The 23896-nt window shown below is 38.0% G+C and overlaps 2 protein-coding genes and 1 long non-coding RNA gene across 6 annotated transcripts; 2 read left to right on the top strand and 1 right to left on the bottom strand.

Annotated features, from left to right (window-relative positions):
• The first annotated feature begins 814 nt into the window (after positions 1 to 814).
• Positions 815 to 19378, top strand: LOC148731201 (uncharacterized). 4 transcript variants are annotated; one of them, XR_016001376.1, is made up of 6 exons: positions 815 to 863; positions 1243 to 1352; positions 2820 to 2884; positions 8410 to 16701; positions 17059 to 17130; positions 17699 to 19378. It is a non-coding gene; the product is annotated as an uncharacterized LOC148731201 (long non-coding RNA). The 4 variants fall into 4 exon arrangements; XR_016001377.1 differs by lacking the exon at positions 2820 to 2884; XR_016001375.1 differs by lacking the exons at positions 815 to 863; positions 1243 to 1352; positions 2820 to 2884 and having other exon boundaries at positions 15117 to 15131; positions 15538 to 16701.
• LOC148731202 (uncharacterized) lies at positions 3100 to 5412 on the top strand. The gene is made up of 2 exons (XM_088760298.1): positions 3100 to 3518; positions 3633 to 5412. The coding sequence occupies exons 1-2, from the start codon at positions 3150 to 3152 to the stop codon at positions 5106 to 5108; spliced, it is 1845 nt and encodes a 614-aa protein (XP_088616424.1). The 5' UTR covers positions 3100 to 3149; the 3' UTR covers positions 5109 to 5412.
• Positions 5105 to 8415, bottom strand: LOC111344272 (uncharacterized). Its single transcript, XM_022951487.2, is given in 4 exon segments — positions 5105 to 6044; positions 6046 to 6566; positions 6738 to 6992; positions 7112 to 8415. Coding segments are annotated over 4 exon segments (1560 nt in total). The 5' UTR covers positions 7341 to 8415; the 3' UTR covers positions 5105 to 5489.
• Positions 19379 to 23896: the final 4518 nt, after the last annotated feature.

Here is a 23896-nt window from a genome sequence, read left to right as displayed (position 1 = left end):
CATACCTCAAAATGATCAATTCAATTTCCAAGTTTGCTGGTTTTACTGTATTGTGTCTATTGATATATGTTTTCTAAATTACTGTAAAACCCGTTAAGAAGCCTCCTTTGGATAAAATGTTATTGGTTTTTTTTCGTTGTCAAACAGTAATATTTAGTAAATATTTAATAAATATTTCATTGTATCTGATTTATCACTTTCACGGGTTTATTACGAATCAACTTAACGACCTGCTCCCACTTGGCTTGTTAGCTCAATTGGTAAGAGCGCTGCACTAGTATCGCAGAGGTCAGTGGTTCGAATCCCGTACAGGCCTGATTTTTTTCAGGTCTGATTTTCGCTATTGTTTAAATAGCGCTATCTACTGCGAGGATCGTGCATCATACGTATCTAATACCGCAGTTCAAAATATATGAACTTCAAATATTTCATTGTATCCACACAGTAATAAGCTGGTGACTCATGCCATTTAAAATTGACAAATTTTACATGGCGTGAGTCATTTTACATTCGCTCCGACGACGGACTAACGCTCGAAACGTTAGCTTTTGTAATCGTTACGGTGGACAATTTACCATTTCAACTCTGTTGAAATATCCAAATTATTAAAATTGACAAAACCTTTTATATCTATAGAAATGTAAAACTAGCTCAAGGCACAGTTCCTGACGTTATAGCACATATGTTTGAGGATGTCGTCCATTGTGACTTGAAATGAATGGAAAACTCACTAATTAGAATGTATTTTTATGATAATGATCTGGAAAAGCCGTATGCAGCCTGCTTTTTGCGTATGACTTCATTGCTGTTTGAAAGGCAATCGATATGAATCGAAGTGAGGGAGCAGCGAAAATATATTTCAGGTATTTATTCCTTTTTGATATTTAAAATGTACGAAGAAAGATAAGATTAAATGACAGTGAATTATGACATCCAAAGAACCGAGTGAAGGATGATGATTTCAATTCCACAGGGAAAAAAAAAACATTTTTTGCGTCCATGGAATTTAAACATGGCAATTATTTATTACTACCTCTCCATTTTTTTCGTTGAAAGGGCTGATAGAGAAATTCGTAGTTACTCGGGCCTGTCATCAAAAACTTCGCCCAATCCTCAGAAAAGGAATCGAAGTTCAGAAATTTTAAAACTGATTAACGCTGTTTCCCATACTACGTTTTTAGTGGTTATTTAGAATTTGTTCGCAGGGATAATAACAACAATATGTCCACATTTTTTATACAGTGAATTGTTTACCGCGACACGTTCTTTCTGGCGCTCGAATAAAGTAGAAATACCGTAGAAGATTAAAACAACTTTGAAGATTACATCACTGGAGAAAATGTAATCGCAAGGTAGGGGAGAAATTACTCTTTTCAAGAATTTCTTTACCAACCTTCTTTTCCAGTTTAGGGACAATTTCATAATATTGTGACAACACAAATCGTTTTTATTCAGTTGTCAAATGTGCTAAAATATGGTTCAGAGAAGTTCCCGTTAAAGCTTCAGTTCTGAACAGCAGTGTTCAAAAATTTATATAATACATGACGATTATGATATGGCTACATTTTATCATTTTTAACTTCTTTATGAGGAAGACAGACGCGGCATCTGAGACCTGTCGTGTATTACGAGATTCCACAAACATACAGTGCGCTTCACCTGGATAATAAATGCATTATGCACTACTTTACTTTATTATCCAAATGTTCTTCGTGAGTACAAATAACACGCGAGACAAGTACAAATATCACGCGATATTTGTACTCCAGAAATACCCACGAGATTCGCTCGCACTGAAATGACAATTTGGCGTGTTGGATAGTAAATCTCTTATCAAACATTTGTTGTGTAGTATCGCGGAGTATTTTTACTCGTTGTTTGTATCCAAACTCGCCCTACAGGCTCGTGAAAATACGGCACAACTCGTTAAGATACTCAGCGATACCACACAACAAAACGTCTAATAAGATGTATTTATTTTCTAACTACACCTAGACGAGTACAAATAACGCCAAAGACGAGTACAAATATCACGCGGTATTTGTACTCGTCTTTTGTAGAGTACCGGTCAAACAGGTTTCGTCGCATCGCGCAAGCGAAGAATTGGATTGTAGTTACGAAAAAGAAACAAATGGCGGACAATTTGAATCATATTTCCGACGACGAAGAGTCAGAATGGCTGTCAAATATAGATCCAAGTTCATTAGATGAATCGAACGAAGAAAAACAGCTTGACGACCAGAAAATTTCTTCATTTAATGAAGAAAATAGAAACAGCAACTCAACAACGCGCCAATTCCGTTCCGCTTCGCATACTTCTGTCACGCACTCCCCGTAAATAAATATCCGCGAAATTCGCCCGCGCTGAAATAAAATTTCGGCTTGTTGGATAACAAATAACCTATTAGACGTTTTGTTGTGTAGTATCGCTGAGTATTTTTACTCGTTATCATTACTTTGACTCGCCCTACGGGCTCGTCAAGATACGGTACAACTCGTAAAAATACTCAGCGATACTACAGAACAAAACGTCTAATAAGATATATTTATTATCCAAATGTGCTTCATAGAGTACAAACAATGCGCGAGACGAGTACAAAGATCACGCGATATTTGTACTCCAGAAATATCCGCGAAATTCGCCCGCAATGAAACAATAATTTGGCGTGTTGGATAATAAATCTCTTGCCCTACGGGCTCGTCAAAATACGGCACAATTCGTAAAGACACTCAGCAATACCACACAACAAAACTTTTGATAAGATATATTTATTTGACTATGTTCTGAAACTCTACTCGATCTTCAAACTTCCCCTCAGGCCATCCGCAGAAAACAGGAAGATGTTGTCCAAAAGGACCTTCTGGGCTTTCATTATTGCTTTCTGTAAGCACTGTTCTCTTTATCTAATGGAGTATCAAGTTAAGAGACTAAAAGTGTTATTTAAACCTATTCAATAGGATTGGAATTAGTTAATTTTAGACACTCGGTTTTTGTTCTCATGAAAATAGCCCGCATGTCAATTCCTTAAATATCCAGGCGTGCATTAAACAACTCGCGAGAAAGTAAGTGATATGCGCACGGGAAACACACTGTGGATTCTTCATTTGCAACCACGTGACAAAAATACGTTACGTCATCGAAGTCGGCCATGTTGGACGATATGCAAATCATAAATTTACAAGCGAACATGGCGTCTTCAAGTGATACATTAGTTTTTTCGGAATATTTTTATACTTTAGATGGTCCTACTAGGGAAAGGTACAAGCAAAAAGCTAACTTAGTGGGTTTTGACCCTTTTGATTTAAGAAAAAGTGATTTGAGCGAAGATTTAGGGCTAATTCCTGGCGTCGAATACCCTGATATAGCGAACTATTTGATCCTTCAAACATCGTGGGCAACCAATTCTGAGATGAAGGCTTACAAGTCTTTGGATGCCTTTAATTTCTTCATTTCTGGATGGGTGAATACACTGATGATGAAGGAAGTTACTGAAACTACAGTTGTCGTATTAACAAGGGTAAGTTAAGGTTTGACTAAGTTATTCTATAGCTTCGGTTGTACAACAACAAATTACTGGTAGTTTATTATTGTAGGTACGTATGTTAAAAATACCGCTTCTAATTATTTTCAGGTAAATCACTCTCAAAGAGCGAGTGAAAAGCCATTAAAAGCCTGGATATTGGCAGAATACTCAGGAAAGGTTATTACAGCACATTGTGACTGTATGTCTGGAAAAAGTGAGTGCTGTTCTCACGTTGCTGCTATATTGTTTGCTTCAGAAGCTGCGTGTCGAATGCATTCATCAACAACCTGCACCCAAACCAAAAGTCAATGGCTGATGCCAGGTTATGTTAAAGAAATACCTTATGCAGCTATAGAGGAAATCGATTTCACCTCAGCAAAGAAAAAACACTCACAACTCCTTGAAGACAAAAAAGTACCAACAGCTCTACGAAACAGTGACGAAGTAGTTCAAAGACCACTAACCATAACGAGTTATGACGAACAGTTGAACTTTTTTCAAAAGATTTCATTGTCCGACAGCAAGCCTGCCATCTTATCTCTAATATCCCCATACAATACCAAGTATATCCCTAAAGAAGCAGCTTTACCCCAACCATTGACCCACCTCTATGATGCAAATGCTACAGAACTAAACTATGATGAACTTCTTAGTAAGTGCATAGACATAAGCTTACAGATTTCAATAACAGATGAAGAAATAAAGGCTATTGAGGAGGGTACTAGAGAGCAGGCATCAACTAATGTATGGTACAAGCAGAGGGCAGGAAGGATAACAGCCTCAAACTTTAAATCTGCATGCCACACAAACATCAGCAGGCCCTCCCCAAGCCTTATTAAGAGAATTTGCTACCCAGAGTCTACTAAGTTTAGTAGTGCAGCAACAGCATGGGGCTGTAAAAATGAGACCAATGCCCGTAAGGCCTATTTAGAAAAAACGAACAGATGCCATGATGACTTTAGTATTTGTGATAGTGGACTGCAAATAAATAAGCAGTGGCCTCATATTGGAGCATCACCAGATGGATTGGTCAATTGCAAATGCTGTGGGGCAGGTGTTTGTGAAATTAAATGTCCGTACAGTGCTAAAGATCTCAGCCCAACTGATCCACATGTAATAAGTGACAAAAACTATTGTCTGCAGAATGACAGTGATAGCATCTATCTTAATAGAACACATGCATATTACTACCAAGTACAATGCCAAATGTTCATTTGCAATGTGGAATATTGTGATTTCATCGTATGGACACCACATGGACTTTATGTTGAAAGGATAATGCCAGATGTGGAGTTTTGGAGTGCTTCTGTTGCCAAGGTAACAGAATTCTTTAAAATAGGTATTCTACCTGAGATTGTTGGAAAGCTTTATACCCGTCCCTCACTACCCTCAACACTCGTAGCACCTAGTCCTGATGATGATAGCGCAGAGTGGTGCATCTGCCAGCGATATATTGAAGACAGCACTCTAGTTGGATGCGATAATGATGATTGTAAAGTTAAATGGTTTCACCTTCAGTGTCTAAGACTAAAGAATCCCCCAAAAGGTAGATGGCTGTGTATGGACTGTCAAAAATTGGACTAGATGCAATAGTCATATATTTTTCGTACCAAATTAAGGCAGAGAATTACAAGTACAAAACAGTGTTTACTATGTTCATGATATCACTAGTAATAGAAAGAAGTCATTCAATCCATACCCATTTACGTCAATTGGAATATTGAGTACTGCACTGTATGTTCTGCCACATATAATAATAGAAAATTGACAGGGTGCTCACACCTAAGTACTAAATTGTGTTTACTAAATGGTGTTTAGTGATTTGCAAAGTTATAACCAATTTGTTTACATTGTTAAATCATGAAATAAACTGTTTATTTCACTGCTATATTGTTGTTAAAATATTGCTTTCTATTTACTGATATTTTTGAAAGGACTAGACCAACTATGTATTAAATACTTTGACTACTCAAAAGGCACAATTGAATCTGACAAGTTAGTCAGGGCACAACATAATTTTGCAATTCTATCAATGGATGCTTGCTTGCCACTTTTTGCTTTCAACAAGGTAATTGGCAGAATACTTTGTAAAATTGTATATTTACGCCGGGCAAGTCCGATCACTCTTTCCACATGTATCCGGACATTTGCTATTTTCCTGGTAGTTTCCACTTCAATGGCTGACAACTGTTTCTTTCCTCTGGTAAATGCTGGTATATGCAGTTTGGCTTGCTGTAAGGCAACACTATCTGCGATATCAAAACCTCTGTCTGCAAGCACAATGTCACCAGGAAGTAATTTCCTCAAGATTCCACAATTTTCTGTCAGGTATTTATCACTTACTCGACCACCCCATGCTTTAGATATAAATGATATAGAGCCTTGGGGAGTAATACCTATTAAAAATTTTACAGTGTTGTGGTGTTTATAATTTGACCATGTCATTGCTCGAGCAATCAAGCTAGATGGTCTTTCAATAAACACCTCAAAACAATCAATAATCACTGACACCTTGTTCCCGAAGTTTTTTTTAAAAGACTGATGGCATTGTGGCTCTAAGTTGATCTCTGTCAGGCCAATGTATAAGAAAACCAAGACGGTCAGACAACACTTCACTCCAACGATCAAAAATGCGCCCTGCAGTGGAAGAGGCTATCTGAAATCTATAAGCCAGATCTTGTAGTGGGACATTAAGCCTTACTCTTATAAGAACAAGCAACAGCTCTTGAAATGGTGTCAATGCATTAGTACTCGTTGACTTGATATATGGTAGAACTAAATGATATACTTGAATTAACATAAAAAAGTTTGGAAGACCAGTGTAAAATTGGGTTTTCTCGTTGTTATTTTGAAATGTTTCCATGTTAAGCTGAGCATCAAGGAGCTTTTGCTTGAGCTCAGAAAGCTCACACTGTAGGTTGCGAGTGTACTCGTCTTTATTGTGTAGGTCAATAATTGTCTCTGTGGTCTGCACAGATGCTTCTAGTGTAGCAACATCAAACTGACATCCCTTGTCTAAATCAGAGTCTTGACTAACATACTCTGTAATATTAAATAAGAAATGTTAGAATAAGAATTCATATACAGAAAATATTGACATCCAGTTATATACCCACTCCAACAAGCTATAGAAAAATGGTTTTTAAGAACAAATTCTACTGGAAATATTAATAGTGAACCATATTAATAACATATGACTTTAAATATAAATACCTTGGAGTGGAATATCATGAAAGTAGTTGTCAAAGTCGTGAGAGCTCGCTGAACTTGTGTCAGTTGACTCAGTTGTCACCTCAGACTTCTTCTTAGCCCGCTTGTTCTTGACCGGTTGGATCGATATTTTTGCCCTTTTCTCAGCTCTTGATCCTCGGGATGCGGCAGCAGCAGGGTCCTTTATGTTTGAATGTCCCATATTTACTGTAGGAGCCCAATCCACATTATTTTTATCGTAAAGATCCGATGGCTTTCCTAAACAAACACATGTGATTTGATGTTTACAGTGTTTCGCGCGAAATATTTTACCCGAGTTTTTTGTTACTTTAATAGCTAAACAAAGCCCAGAACTTCTACAGGAATATCTGACTTACCTGAAACAAAATGTGCGCTACAAACTCGGGTTGTTTCGGCTTTTTTCTCGGTCAGATCTTTGTCAGATCGGTGAATATTCTTGAACCATCGTTTCCTTCTTTCAGTGCTTAATCGTTCTGTTTCTTCACCATTATGACTTATAATTTTCGGAATTCGAAAAAAACTGTATTTTCCTTTGTCGCGAACATTGTTGTGGCCACAACCAACTACAGCACATAGAGTTGGCATGGCAAACTTAGATAACTTACATATTCACTACTGTGACCGTGCCCTAAAACACGCTTACATATCGTCCAACATGGCCGACTTCCGGTTTTCTTAATTATGCGTGACGTAACGTGCAAATGAAGAATAACCCCGGCTGGAGAGCATTAAGAAAATAGAGTTACTGCTCCTTGGGAAACTACGAGAAAACACAGCACTCAAGTTGATTTCTGCTTCTCTCTCGAGTCTGATTGGTTTTATTAGCAGCAGATCACGACCATGTTTGTCTCGTAATTTATGCGGCGCCTGAAGTCAACAACAAAAAAAATGCATTAGCGGTTTAACTGTTTCAATTTTAGCCTACATTATACTGAAAAACGATCATTTCTAAAATTGTACAAACAAGAAAAAGGGCCCATTCACTGCGCTCAGAATCTTTAACTTTTCACTTTTGTTGTTTGGCATCAAACGCGCGCTCGCGTAGTCATGTCATTTACATTTTATACGAGAACAGTCTGTCCAAAAGGCGCTTAATTAAAAATTTCATTCATCAAATTTTGATAGCAACCTGAAACAATAAAAGAAAAAAAGTGTGTATCTTACGAATTGAATTATCGAAACAAAAACAGACAAGAACCTCGGATGCCGGCTACGATGTCTTCTCGCTTTTAATTTTCATATTTTTTTTTTTTTGCACTAAGAAAGAATCTGCAATATGTTTTGGGTGCTTAATTTCAAAATCAGATGGTTAAAGACATCTAGATTTATCTGAATATTTACCAGTTAGATTTCAGTGAGTAATCCGTCTGAGTTACGTTGGCCAATTTCGCAATCGTTTAATGTAATGGTCTCCGAATGGCTGGTGATCATTTCCTTTATTCTCGTGACCTCCATGTTTGATTCAGGGTGACAGTGTAGGGGGGAAATTAGGGTTCATCAAAACGTCATATTGAGCGTTCCCTGAAACGACTTTGAAAAGAGCTTCTACTCGAGATGCTATCTTTTCATAGCTTTGGCAACATTGACATATTTCATGATCTCAGTTAGGAATCTTACTGACTGTCCTATCTTTTTCTCTTGATTTCACAAGCAGCTGGGCTAATGGCAGAAGTATGCCTTCACAGAGTTGTGCCACAGTTTCCCTTCAGCCAACTTTTGCAAGCTCCAAAAGGGCATTATGTGGAGCTGAATTTCACCTTGAAGATTTCCGATAGAAAGCCCTGCAGTGATGATATGTACCTTGAGTTTCGTGATGGATACAACGTGTCGGCCAATCTCCTTGGCAGATTTTGTGGAAGAAACATTTCTGGTATCGTGCGATCTAGTGGACATCAAAGTAATCCTAAGAAATTCTTTACAACTTTAAGTTTTCATATTCACAACATTCTTGTAGTTTTCAGAGTGACTTTTACTCATAAAAGACCAGTCCTTGCTTATCCTGTGTGTCAAATTGACATGCTCTTTTTAATGTGTAAAGAACCTTAGAGACTACCCTTATCATGAAACTATCTCTAAAGCTCTCCCTCCCATTGCCGATGTTCAAACAATTTCTTGCCATCAAAATACAACAGTACTACAGTTTACATCGCTAACTCTATGTACTCATTAATCAGTTTTCAGCTCCCATTGACTACTAGCCGTAACTTCCAGTTCCTGACTATATCCTCACAAATTGGTCCACTGCAAGTTCCAACAGTCCACTCCAGTCCACTCCAGTCCACTCCAGTCCACTCCACTGCTTCCCAGCTAACACATAACAAGTCAAGGCTGACTCCTTCCAGATTGATTCTGAAGGAGAAAATACAAAGATGTGGGGAATTGGACTGTTTGGGAAGATGAGACCACAAATCGAGTTTCTCGTCACTTCTTTCCAATGTCTGCTACATCTCTACATTTACTCTGATGATCATCTGGGAATGAGTCAGTAAGAAGACACTGATGGAAGACAAACACAACAGGTCAGAGAATTCCTTGTGGGTTGGACGAGAGGGACTATAATATAAAGCACTGGTTGAACCTCATTTCAAATTTCAGGCAGAAGTCTGGGGACTTCTCATTCGGCTTAATTTAATGTAGTTAGCTAAGTTAGTTGGGTCCCCTGGGGTTGGCTGGGCCTCCCTTTCTTCTTCCCTTAATTTTAATAGGGTTCCTTTTCAGGTACTTTCGGCTTAGGTTAGGTTTCGGCTTAAGATTCTTCTTTATACAATTTCGGCCTTGATTCTACATCACGACTGCATCAACTGTGCACATATCCTCCAGGACTACAATGGCTCTTCAACCATGGACATCAACATCCACTCTTCCGCGCTGGAGCTCCCTGCTTAGTAGCGCCTCAAATACCAATTTTATAATGTTTCACCCGATAGCAGCAATTCCATAGACTGCAATCTAGTGAAGCATTTTCAACCAAATTATATTGTAAAAATTATTGCGGCAACCCATTTTGGCCAAAGGTTCAACCAGACATCGATTTAGTTACTATATATCTAACTGGATAAATTAGGCCATTCAACTAGGAAGTGTGCTCATTTGCCACTTCTATCATGTTTAGTGGTTTAACTCCAGTTGAAGCCGCTTGTCAAGGCTTCATTTAGTGGGAAATAGGGAACTGCACACACCAGCTTAGGTCACAGAGAAAATAAACTAGGCTAAGTGTATGCTGTATTTTGATAGCATAATAGCTGTCAGTCCAAATTGCGGGCCAATTAATGTCGAAAATACAACACATCAACCAACATCATGGAGCAGTAAAAGGAATCACACTGGAGAGGAGACCACATAATATAGTTTTAAGAAATGGCCCAGTATTAATATTTGCTTTTCAATCATACATTAAGCCAATTGTTTGACAAGTCAGCTTACAGGCTGTCACCAAATTTTGTAAAATCAACTCTTCACTCAACATCCCAGCCTCTTGTGTACAGCAACCAACCCACAGAAAGGTAGGGCAAGATCTGCCAGATGTCACCAGGTGGGTGGGTTTTATTTTATTCCGAGTTCGTCTTTCAGCTTCAAATTCACTTCGGCTATCACTCCGGCCTTCGATTTCAACACCTATTGGCATCCAATTTACCGTATATAGGCTTGGTAACGACCTTGACTCGTTAGCTAGCTACCATCTGGGACACCATTAATGTTCTAATCGGGATGTCAACATTTACTGACACAAGAACACTTGAGGTTTCCACAGATGCTAAATTTTTCATATAGGAAAGCGCATCCTACCCTAGACGATTAACTAATAAAACGATTCATGTAACATTTTCAAAAATAAAAAATCGCAAAACTCTGTGTTTTTGTGTCTTACTCTGAAATAAATTGGCTACAAAGTACAATTAACATAACATTAACTAATACCACATTTTTTCCAGAAAGAAGGTAAGTGCTACTAACATCTTTTATTTCAGAATTTCTGGGCCCATTTGGAAGCAAAATTGCACTCAACTTTTCTTCTAGGGCAGCATGAAGAGGTCCATTTTCGGGGGCAAATGTGCTTTTCGGCAGTTCAATGACCCTCGCTCTGTTTGAGAAACCACTTTAAGTGCACTTTACAGACTAGCTCATTTTCGGGAGCTAACATTTCCACTTCGATAAAAGATGATATTACTAACCGTTACTAATTCCAGGAAGGATGATGAAGTAGCTGATCTCATGGACCAGTTAAGATAGATATGAAGAAGAGAACTCTATTCATCTCAAGCTCTTTCTGCAGATGGTAAGTTGCAGTTGACTGTAGCTTTGTCTGTGTACATAACAGCATGCATGCTTTGGTTTTTTCAGGTCGTCTTTTTAGTGAGATCATCAACACAAGGCTATGGAAAATTAGGTAAAAAATAACAAAAGCATAAAGATATTTGTAACCATTTTACCTGTTAATAGAAAATTCAGATTTCAAACAGTTGAATACCTTTAAGGGGTAAATTATGCCACAAGATAATTAACAAAGCATTTAAAGGCAGTTTTTCAGAATAAGTTGACGGAGTATTGGTCTCATTTTAAAAAATAATTCAAACCTTTTGGGGGGCATTAAGCCACTAGAGAAAACTCAGTGACTAAGGTGTCAACAGTTAGCTTTAAAAAAAAAAAAAAACAAATTATATAATTAGTCAATCACGTGCAAAAAGTTCAAGTACAGTTGGCATGCTGTAGAAGGAAATCTCTTATTAAACCTTTGCATAGTTTTAATCTTACTAGGCCCTTTGCAACTAGAGAGAAAATGGTTAACTTGAAATACAACAATACAGCTGCTTACTACCCAGAATAAACCAGCCTACAGCCCTTAAAACACCATGTCCCTTCTCTGGATCAACTGCAACTATACGAAGTCCATCAAGCACCACCTATTCCTTCACTTCAACCCCTGTGGAAGGCAACAAAATTAAGCCCAAGAGGCAAGAACTGGTATAATATGTCCTTCCGTCTCCCCTTTAGAAGACCAACAAGACTTAAGACTAGGAGGGGAACTGGAACCTTTATCCCTCCTTAACAGCTTCTATTGAAGACTAAGACACTTAGAGCTACGAGGCAAGAACTGCAAATTTTAGACCTCTACACCAGCTCCAATGCAGAATAACAAGACTTGGACACAAGACTTCATTTAGTGGGAAATAGGGAACTGCACACACCAGCTTAGGTGATAGACAATAAACTACTTGTATAATTGTTTGATAGCATAACAGCTGTCAGTTCAAATTCTGGGCAAAAATAGAACACATCAACTAACATCATGGAGCAGATGAGGAGTCACAATGGAAAGGAAACCTCATATTAGTCTTAAGAAATGGCCCAGTTAAAATATTTGCTTTTGGTTCATACATTAAAGCAATTGTCTTAAAAACTCAGCTTCCAAGCTGTCTTCAAAATGTTGGGGAATAGAATACTCTTCTCTTGACATATTGGATCACAGAGGCCTGATGTGTGCACCAACCAACCCTCACAAAGGTAGGGCAAGGTCTCCAAGTTGTCACCAGGTGGGTGTGTTTTATTCTATTCCGAGTTCGGCTTTCGGTTTGAAATTCACTATGGCTATCATTCCGTCTTTCGATTTCAACTTCAATTGGCATCAGATTTACTGTCTAAGAGCTTGATAACGACCCTTACTCATTAACTAGCCAACCTCTTAAACCTGATCTGGGACACCCTGAGTGTTCCAATTGGGGTGTTGACATTTACTGACACAGGAACACTTCAGGTTTCTGCAGATGCTTAGTTTTTCATCTAGGAAATTTAAAGTGCATCCCACCCTTAGCAAGAATTTAACAAGCAACTGATTGTAATATTTTCAAAAAGTAGAGAAAAACAACCTGTGTGTCTGTCATTCTTCTTCAGAAACCTACCTTCAGACTTTAACTACAAGATTACTAATTTATTTACTTTTCAGGGATTTAATTCTAGCAGCTCCGAGCCCATTTTTTGGAGCAGACCTGAAGATTGATGGTTCCATAACATAACAAAAAATTAATGTGTCACCAAAATATACACATGCAAATTCATTGAAAACTTAAGAATGATGTTCATATAAAAAATTATTAAAAAAAGACTGTCTCTCTCTGTGTCACTTTCATAGAAAGTCATAGTTACTAACAACTAACTTTTTTCAGGAACAAGGTAAGTGCCATTATTTGGGGCTGACAATTTATTGCATTTTTTTTTCAGGACAAGATAAGTGTACTAGCCTATTTTGGTTGCACCATCATTCTCTTACAAATACATACATCATTTTACTTGTTATTTATCACTATGTTAACAAACATTTCTTCAAACAGCAAAAAAGGTGAGTGCTACTAATGCCTCCTACATGTACATGCAGATATCAGTGGATAATCATCAAGTTATTAATCAGTATGTTCTCAAACATTTTTTTTAATAGCATTAAAGGTGAGTATCAATAATACTTCTTATATCAGTCTATAACCCATCATGTTCCTAATCAGTATGTTCTCAAACATTTTTTCAGAGTGAAAAAGGTGAGTATCAATAATACTTCTTATATCAGTCTATAACCCATCTTGTTCCTAATCAGTATGTTCTCAAACATTTTTTTAAACAGCAAATAAGGTGAGTATCAATAAATATATCTTATTAACCAAGTGCGAGGGCCATAGTGGGAGATTATCAGCCTGAGATCTTGACAGTATGGACCGAGTGCAGTGAGGTCCGTACAAAAAAGCTGGAGGGCCGATATTCTTCCAGTACAGTCCCGAGTAAGCTTGGTTAATAGGAGATTTATTATAAGACTGAAGTTCAAAGGGACACAAGTGCGGTATCATTCGCGACAGTGCCCGGTCCAATACTTAGAGAATATTGACCGACAATAGAGCATTTTGATTGGTTGATTTTAGTTATTGGCCCTCTGACTACCCGAGTCGTGTAATAATACTTCTTATATCAGTCTATAACCCATCATGTTCCTAATCAGTATGTTGTCAAACATTCTTTTAAACAGCAAAAACGGTGAGTATCAATAATGCCTCTTATATCAGTCTTAATAACCCATCATGTTCCTAATCAGTATGTTCTCAAACATATTTTTAAACAGCAAAAAAGGTGAGTATCAATAATTCTTCTTATATCAGTCTATAACCCATCATGTTCCTAATCAGTATGTTCTCAAACATTTTTTAAACAGCAAATAAGGTGAGTATCAATAAATGTATCTTATTAACCAAGTGCGAGGGCCGTACTGGGAGAATATCAGCCTGAGATCTTGACAGTACGGACCGAGTGCAGCAAGGTCCGTACAAAAAAGCTTGAGGGCCGATATTCTTCCAGTACAGTCCTGAGCAAGCTTGGTTAATAGGAGATTTATTATAAGACTGAAGTTCAAAGGGACACATGTGCGGTATCATTCGGGACCATTCGGGACAGTGCCCGGTCCAATACTTAGAGAATATTGACCGGCAACAAAGCATTTTGATTGGTTGATTTTAATTATTGGCCCTCTGACTACCCGAGTCGTGTAATAATACTTCTTATATCAGTCTATAACCCATCATGTTCCTAATCAGTATGTTGTCAAACATTCTTTTAAACAGCAAAAAAGGTGAGTATCAATAATACTTCTTATATCAGTCTTAATAACCCATCATGTTCCTAATCAGTATGTTCACAAACATTTTTTTAAACAGCAAAAAAGGTGAGTATCAATAATACTTCTTATATCAGTCTATAACCCATCCTGTTCCTAATCAGTATGTTCTCAAACATTTTTTTAAACAGCAAATGAGGTGAGTATCAATAAATATATCTTATTAACCAAGTGCGAGGGCCGTACCGGGAGAATATCAGCCTGAGATCTTGACAGTATGGACCGAGTGCAGAGAGGTCCATACAAAAAAGTTCGAGGGCTGATATTCTTCCAGTACAGTCCTGAGCAAGCTTGGTTAATAGGAGATTTATTATAAGACTGAAGTTCAAAGGGACACATGTGCGGTGTCATTCGGGACCATTCGGGACAGTGCCCGGTCCAATACTTAGAGAATATTGACCGACAATAGAGCATTTTGATTGGTTGATTTTAGTTATTGGCCCTCTGACTACCCGAGTCGTGTAATAATACTTCTTATATCAGTCTATAACCCATCATGTTCCTAATCAGTATGTTGTCAAACATTTTTTTAAACAGCAAAAAAGGTGAGTATCAATAATACTTCTTATATCAGTCTTAATAACCCATCATGTTCCTAATCAGTATGTTCTCAAACACTTTTTTAAACAGCAAAAAAGGTGAGTATCAATAATTCTTCTTATATCAGTCTATAACCCATCATGTTCCTAATCAGTATGTTCTCAAACATTTTTTAAACAGCAAATAAGGTGAGTATCAATAAATATATCTTATTAACCAAGTGCGAGGGCCGTACTGGGAGAATATCAGCCTGAGATCTTGACAGTACGGACCGAGTGCAGCGAGGTCCATACAAAAAAGCTCAACGGCTGATATTCTTCCGGTACAGTCCTGAGCAGGCTTGGTTAATAGGAGATTTATTATAAGACTGAAGTTCAAAGGGCCACAAGTGCAGTATCATTCGTGACCATTCGGGACAGTGCCCGGTCCAATACTTAGAGAATATTGACCGGCAATAGAGCATTTTGAGTGGTTGATTTTAGTTATTGGCCCTCTGACTGCCCGAGTCGTGTAATAATACTTCTTATATCAGTGTGTAACCCATCATGTTCCTAATCGGTATGTTGTCAAACATTTGTTTAAACAGCAAAAAAGGTGAGTATCAATAATACTTCTTATATCAGTCTATAACCCATCATGTTCCTAATCAGTATGTTCTCAAACATTTTTTTAAACAGCAAATAAGGTGAGTATCAATAAATATATCTTATTAACCAAGTGCGAGGGCCGTACTGGGAGAATATCAGCCTGAGATCTTGACAGTATGGACCGAGTGCAGCGAGGTCCGTACAAAAAAGCTCAAGGGCCGATATTCTTCCAGTACAGTCCTGAGCAGGCTTGGTTAATAGGAGATTTATTATAAGACTGAAGTTCAAAGGGCCACAAGTGCGGTATCATTCGTGACCATTTGCGACAGTGCCCGGTCCAATACTTAGAGAATATTGACCGGCAATAGAGCATTTTGAGGGGTTGATTTTAGTTAGTGGCCCTCTGACTGCCTGAGTCGTGTAATAATACTTCTTATATCAGTGTGTAACCCATCATGTTCCTAATCGGTATGTTGTCAAACATTTTTTTAAACAGCGAAAAAGGTGAGTATCAATAATACTTCTTATATCAGTCTATAACCCATCATGTTCCTAATCAGAATGTTCTCAAACATTTTTTTAAACAGCAAACAAGGTGAGTATCAATAATACTTCTTATATCAGTCTGTAACCCATCATGTTCCTAGTCAGTATGTTCTCAAACATTTTTTTTAAACAGCAAAAAAGGTGAGTATCAATAATACTTCTTATATCAGTCTGTAACCCATCATGTTCCTAGTCAGTATGTTCTCAAACATTTTTTTTTAAACAGCAAAAAAGGTGAGTATCAATAATACTTCTTATATCAGTCTATAACCCATCATGTTCCTAAACAATATGTTCTCAAACATTTTTTTTAACAGCAAAAAAGGTGAGTATCAATAGTACCTCTTATATATTCTATAACTCATCATATTACTAACCAGTATGTTCTCAAAAATTTTTTTAACAGTAAAAAAGGTGAGTGCTAGTTATGCCTCTTATTTCTGTCTATTTCTCATCAAAACAAGGTTAGTCATGGTAACATTTTTATATTGGGAGCTTGAAGTCTTATTTCCAGGGCAAACAACTAGATTAATAACAGGAAAAGGAATTCAGACTACAGACAAACAAACAAACAAATTCTTATTATTTTTCCAGCTCAGACACTCATTCTCAGCCTTTTCAAAAGGTAAGTAAGCTTAACTGTCACAAATACAGTATGTAGAACAGCCTGAAGGCTTTAATTAGTTTCCAGGAAATCTGATCATTTGAGAGCACCAAAATAAACCAGAAGGAATTCATAGGTCCTATCCAGGTCAGCATTGAACCCTTTAACTACCTCAAGGAAATTATCAACATATAACTCTCCCAAATTATATCACTACAATATCCAGCAAACAGGTAATGAGAGCACCCAAACTTGTCAGATAGAAGTTGTTAGGCAAAGGAACTTAAAAAAAAACTTATAACACTCTTGAAATATATAGAGACTGCATGAATCCCAAAATGGCATATAATTCTTGTTCTGGTTATACCCATTTGACAGCCTATCAGACCAGTGATGAGCAAACAGTCCTTAGCAGCTAGAAAGCCCCACGCTGGAAACAAAAACTTAAAGGTTGGTCCTTTCTCTTTGAGTTTTTAGGATGTAAGTTACACTTCAAGAATAAGGAAGAGACAATCACTATTCATGAGACAAAAATTAATAATTTCAGAGAGAGTATCCAGCAATCATACAGGTTCATTGCTCTGGACTAACTTTCAAATCTAACTCTTGTAACATCCTTTAACAAAAATCTACGTCTTCAAACAAAACAAATCATGTATTCCTTACACTGCTGCTATGTTATTTTTAAGGAAAAAAATTAGATAATGGGATTTTGACATTTAAAAGAATTTTGGCACAGTACCTTGAGGTACATTGTTATTATTAGCATACACTTCACAGAGTGTTAGTGTGTTCTTCCACTTTGAATTCAAAGAATCTGCAGATGCTCTGAATACAGTATATCAACCCAAGCAGCAAATGTACATTTAAAAGATATAACTGTGTGTGAAAATTTTGAGTGTTGGCAAAATCAACATTCCAAATAATTCAAAATAGGTTACAAAAATTTAGCACTTACTAATACTACTTTCTTCACAACATTATTAAAATTATCTCCTGTTTTATTTTTTTTTTTTAGCCTCTACAAATGTAATTACTGGTGGCTAACAAGAAGATAAGGCATTTTTATAAAGGACGCTAACAAACAAAGGCTGTGTAATTGCAGTAGTAAAACATTTTAGGGTAAAACATTGTTAAGCAACCCTCAAACCCCGAAGGTTTAATCACCACAGCACAGGTTTGGGGAACATGGTCCCCATTTTTCCCCATGCAGGGTTTTTTGGGTTTACATGTCTGGCCTTAGTACAATCACCTCTTACACCTTAAAATTAGTGTGCATATTTTCCATACTTTTTTCTTGAAATTTCCAAAGGCACTGACCAGGAGAATTTGAATAAAAACCAAAAGCTTCCTCGCCAAAATTTTTTATCCAAAATTGATACTGCAAGAACTAATTAGATGCTCTCAATAATTATGTTGCACAATGTAACACATATTTCACCTAGCTGAATGACAATCAACAAAATAATATCAAAAACTTTAACTTGGTATGAGATAATAATTGTGTTCAAGAAAACATGCTTAGACTTAAGTTAAAATCAGGGGTGTTTTCCAAAATTTCCAAAAATTTGGGCAAAAGTTTTCCAAAATTTGGGCAGTTTGCACTTGGAACATTCTGAGCTCTCCATAATTTTCTTTAAAGCTTATAATCTAACAACTAACCTTTTAATCCACTAATTAGTTAAGGAGAAATCTGAGTGTTTCAGGTAAGGGGATAAAATCCAAAATTAACTAGGTTTTTTTTTTTTGAAAATGATTCAAGTCTTAGCACATTACAATTTTCTTGAGGTATTTAGCTGAGGTTAAAGTTCAGATTTCTCAATCAACATGTTATATAGATTATTTGAACTCTAAAAATTGCTGAAAAGGTTTAATAAACGACTTCTGTAGCAACTCTACATGTAGTTAGATCCAAAAAAGCATATATTAAGTAAAGAACTGTATTTTGGAATATATCATCATCTTACACTAATTTAGAGACTGTCGGACATTCAGGAGGAGATTTAGAATGTTGTTCCCATATAACAGACTGATGTCAAAGCAAAGTAGGTTTGAGATAACTCAAATGTTTTGGTTGGAAGGTATGGGCGGTGGAGTGGTGGTGATGGTAAGGACTAAGAAACAGATTGGGACGGAGGGAGGGCTACTATTGTGGGCAGGGGTTTACAAATGTGGCTATGACTGAAAAGGATCATGGGAGGTTGGGGAGGTAAAATGTTGGGATGGGTTGGGATTAAATGGGTTTGGGTTAGAGACAGGGACGGTTACAGGCTAGGGTGAGGGTTTTAACCTGGGTAAAGAGGAATAGGGTGGTTGTTATGGTGTTTGGAGATGGTGGGTAAGTGTTTGGCTGGAGTTTTGGTGGGCAGGCAGGCAGGCAGGCATTGATTTGAGGCTGAGTTAAGGTTCCTATTTAGGAATAAGGTGGAATGTTTGAGTTATCTCAAATTCACTTCTGTGTTTTTCATCAATTTGAAACTTTTTGAGTCATTACTTGTAAATCTTTCAATACTGTTTCCAATTCTTTGAAGGAAATTAGCACCCAAGTTCTTAAGTACATAATTTTTTCCAGTTCTCTTCAAGTTAAAATTTCATTCTTGCTGAGTTAAAATGTTGTAGTATGTTTTCCCTTAAATTCAATTATTTACAAAAGATTCCTGTCTTTTAATAAAGTAAGAATATCACAGTTTGATCAAAAGATGTCTTTTTGTTCTTTTCCTCCTAATCCCAAACTTCCTATTCTTATGAATTTTTAATCCATGGAATCCTTAGCATGGTCATTTTGTGGAGACTCAAATGTGCTCAAAGAGCCAGAGGAGGTTCTAGACAGTAAATCCAAAATAACAATTTTGGACAGTTGCATAATAAAAGTATGAAGTGTTATCATCTGAATAACGGGGGCTCTGGAATAAACTGTTATGGGTGATGGCAACCAACCCCTTAAAGATTTGAGTGAAAGGAAGAGCCAGTTGACTCTTATTTCAAATGTCCTAAACCACTGACTGCTATTCCCTGGTTCAAACCATTCACTGTAATTTCAGGTCAATTGAACACGAGTAAAAAGATGGAAACATTAAAAGTTTTTAAAGCCATGCCGTATATAAGATTAATCGGTGGTCGCCATTAATAGATGTCGCACCCTTGAATTTCTTGATTGGGTTACTATTGCTTCAGACAAATTTAACTTGCACTCTGGAAGTCCTAGCGATTAAAATTAAATCTCTCATCTTAGGTAACGTCTACTTAATCGTTTTAATCGCTCGGGGCTTTCTTCTAAATGTAAAAGATCGAGGCACTAGAGCGCGTCCACAAAAGAAGTAACGCATTGATCGATCTTTGGCACCTTTTGCTGTGATGTCAAGATATCATTAGAAATCAACACTTTACCATTACTGCGTATGTTACTTGAAGTGTGGTTATAATACATGTTAGGAGGCTTACTTGTGATCGTAAGCTGTCTGCTTCCCGCATCAACACAAGCTGAATTTCTCCTAACAAGCGAGCGAAGCGCCAAGTAACCCCTCGTGTACGTTTCACGTTCTTTTGGTAAGACTTCTGTAATATATTGCTAGTGATATAAACCCACGAGGTCAAACAACATGGCCGCTTCAACACAACTTTATTCCAGCAATGTATTCTGGGTACATACACAGTAACCCTAGAGGGTACTTAATATATTACACTGCTTTCCCCTTACAAATAAGATATCCTTACCAGTAACACAATAGTAGCCATAACATTCACTACAGGTTCAGTCGGTCAACAGGTTTCCTAATTCTCTCTGATCGCCTCAGAACAACCGGCGATGGTGTGTTTAAATTCTCTTCACTAATACTAGAATTAGGCTCATCATCTTTATCTGAAAAATTGACTGGTGGCTGCGGCACCCCGGATGAAACTTGGCTATTATCTACACTTAGAGTGGGTTGCTCACACAGTTCTGGGACAGGTATGTCCAACTCTCTAGTTTCATATGGCACCTGATCATATGCTTTAATTAAATGATCAACATGAACATATCTGGTCTTATAGCCAGTCTTAACTAAATATGTTCTGGGTCCACAGACCTTAACTACCCTTCCCAGAATCCACCTCTCAGTATTGCTACGGGCTTGAGTATTTCTCACTCGAACTATGTCATTCTCTGCAAACAGCCTATCTTGATGACCCTTTAAATCTTTATATTCCTTCTGCTTATTTTGTTTACTCTCTACGGTTTTGGCTAGATCAGGTTTCACTAGAGTTAAACGAGTACGCAGTCTACGTCTCATCAGCAGTTCTGCTGGCGTAGCACCTGTGGTGCTGTGTGGGGTGGTACGGTATCTCAAGAGGAAGTCTGCTAGTCTATGTTTGATAGACCTTCCCTTGTTTCCCTCTAGAACTTGTTTGACAAGCGCCTCCTTTACCACCCTGACTGATCTCTCAGCAGCACCATTTGATTGTGGGTGATAAGGAGGAGTTAGGGTATGTTTAATGCCATTTTTATACATAAACTCAGCAAACTCACTTGAAACAAATTGTGGCCCATTATCTGAAACCAACTCCTCGGGCAAACCATGTTGGGCAAATATAAGACGCAACTCATTTATGGTTTTCTCTGTGGTGATTGAGGTCATGTGCTTAACCTCTATCCATTTAGAAAAACTATCAACCACCACAAAAAAAAAATCACTCCCTTTCTGACAAAAATCAACATGAATACGCTGAAAGGGTCGCGTGGCCCATTTCCAGGGTATCAATGGGGCACAAGGTGGAGAGGTCCGCACATCCTGACACACTGAGCATAGTTTAATCTTTTGTTCAATTTCCTCATCCATCTTGGGCCACCAACACAGGTGCGTGCTATTGCTTTCATTGCACAAATGCCTGGGTGCTCCCAATGCAACTCCTCCAACATCTTTTCCCTAAATACTGGGGGAATGATCACCCTGGAACCCCAGAGAATGCAATTTTGTTCGCAAGAAAGTTCATGTCGACGGGTGTAATAGGGTTTTAAATCTTCATCACAAACCTCTGGCCACCCCACCATGACCCAATCAAGTACCTTGCTTAACCCTGGATCCATCAATGTAGCTTTCCCAATCTCTTTTGCAGTTATGGGGAAATCTTTGTCAATGGCACTTACATTGTAAATCTCACTCTCACTGCCAATCTTAGACTCTTCATGGGGTAATCTAGAAAGGGCATCACAGTTGCTGTGCTTCTCGGAGCTCCTGTACTCAATGTTATAGTCATATGCTGAAAGGACAAGTGCCCAGCGCTGCATACGGGCAGCTGCAAGTGTGGGTATAGCAGCTTTTGGGCCCAAAATAGCCAACAATGGCTGATGGTCAGTTACTAAAGTGAACTTTCGTCCATATAGAAACTGATTAAATTTTTTTACCCCGAAAATAATAGACAAGGCCTCCCGTTCAATTTGAGCATAATTTTTCTCACTTGAGCTGAGGGTACGTGATGCATATGCTATTGGCCTTTCTTGACCATCCTCCATTACATGACTAAGCACTGCCCCCAAACCATAACTCGATGCGTCACAAGCTAACTTAAGCTCACGATTTAGATCATAGTGGACCAACAGCGACTCACTGGTGAGGCCCTCCTTGCATGCCTCGAAAGCTTTCTGGCAGTCATCTGTCCATTCCCATTGAATAGTTTTCTGCAAAAGCCTATGCAGAGGTGCTAAGGTTGTAGCCAGCCCTGGCAAAAAGGAATGATAATACTGAACCATGCCCAGGAAGGACCTTAATTCACTCACATTCTTTGGGGCTGGGGCTCTTTTCACTGCACTGATCTTCTCCTCCACCGGTTGCAGGCCTTCGGCACTTATTCTCAGACCTAGATAAACCACTTCAGGTTTCAAAAACTCGCATTTTGCCAGTTTTAAATGCAAATTGTACTGGTGTAGCCTGTCCAACACATCAGCAAGTATCTTGAGATTCTCTTGCCAGTCATTGCCCCCTATCAAGATGTCATCTTGTTTACAAACACATTTTTCAATTCCCTGAAGAATTTGATCCATTTTGCTTGAAAGATTTTTGGGGATGACTTGACCCCATAGGGCAATTTCTGGTAGGAATAAAGGCCTTTATGAGTGGTAATTGTCAAGTACTCTTGACTTTCTTTGTCAACATTCAGCTGGGCATAGGCATGTGATAGATCAAGCTTACTAAATACCTTAGAGCCAACCAGAGCAGCATACAAATCCTGAGTAGTAGGTAAAACATATTGCTCATCTTCAACTGACTGATTGATAGTGGATTTGTAGTCTCCACATATTCTGACAGTGTTATCAGCCTTTGGCACTACCACAATTGGGCTAGCCCAAAGTGACCTGTCAACTTTCTTAATAACACCATGCTTTTCTAGTTTGTCTAACTCTTTTTCGACTTGCTCTTTTAAAGCGTATGGAACCCTACGCGCTTTCACGAATACAGGTTTTGCATCGCCTCTCATAGTAATATGGGCCTCAAGGCCCGTCATACCTTTGTAACTCTCAGTAAACAATTCGCTATGTTTAGATAGCAACTCATTCAGTTGACTATCAGCACTCCTAGGGTCTCCCTTGGGAATACAAAATATCTCACCCCACTCAAACTTAATGTGCCGCAGCCAGTTTTTACCAAGTAAAGTAGGTTTTGCATCATAATTGGCTACAAGAATGGGTAGAGAGTATTGTTTACCCTTATACACTATGTCACACTGCATTTCCCCTGACACATCAAGTAATTCACCCGTGTATGTCTTAAGTGTTACTTTAGAAGGAGACAGAGGCTTGTCTGCAAACCTCTCTAGATATTCACTTCTACTCATTATTGAGAAATCTGCAGCTGTGTCTAACTCCATCATACACAGTTTACCATTGATTTCCATTTCTACAGTGTACCTATTGCAATTAGGCTTGTTTTGGTCAAGCGAATTCAGAGAATAAATTCCTAATTCCTCATCCTCACACTCATCCTTGCCTGATTCTGAAGCCTGTACACTATGAATTTTACCCTTTTTCTTTTCATCCTTACTGCGACAAACAGAAGCTAAATGCCCAATCTTGGAGCACTTGTAGCATTTTGCTGACTTAAATTTACAAGACTGACCTGAATGATTACCCCCACACCTAGGACATGACAATTGTTCAGTGTTCTTCTTTTCAGTGTTTTTACTTCCTTGTTCTGTCAACTTGTTGACTTGAACAGTTTCACTGCGTGAAGGGTGAAATTCT

Source organism: Stylophora pistillata, chromosome 5 (genome assembly GCF_964205215.1).
Source record: "Stylophora pistillata chromosome 5, jaStyPist1.2, whole genome shotgun sequence".
Classification (NCBI taxonomy): Eukaryota; Metazoa; Cnidaria; class Anthozoa; order Scleractinia; family Pocilloporidae; genus Stylophora; species Stylophora pistillata.
Note: the sequence above shows the minus strand (reverse complement) of the source record. Positions and strands in the feature narration are given on the sequence as shown.

Coding starts and splice junctions, on each gene's coding strand:
- LOC148731202 (XM_088760298.1), top strand. CDS start 3,150: ATGTTGGACGATATGCAAATCATAAATTTACAAGCGAACATGGCGTCT. Junction 3,519..3,632: donor CAGTTGTCGTATTAACAAGG/GTAAGTTAAGGT, acceptor AATTATTTTCAG/GTAAATCACTCTCAAAGAGC.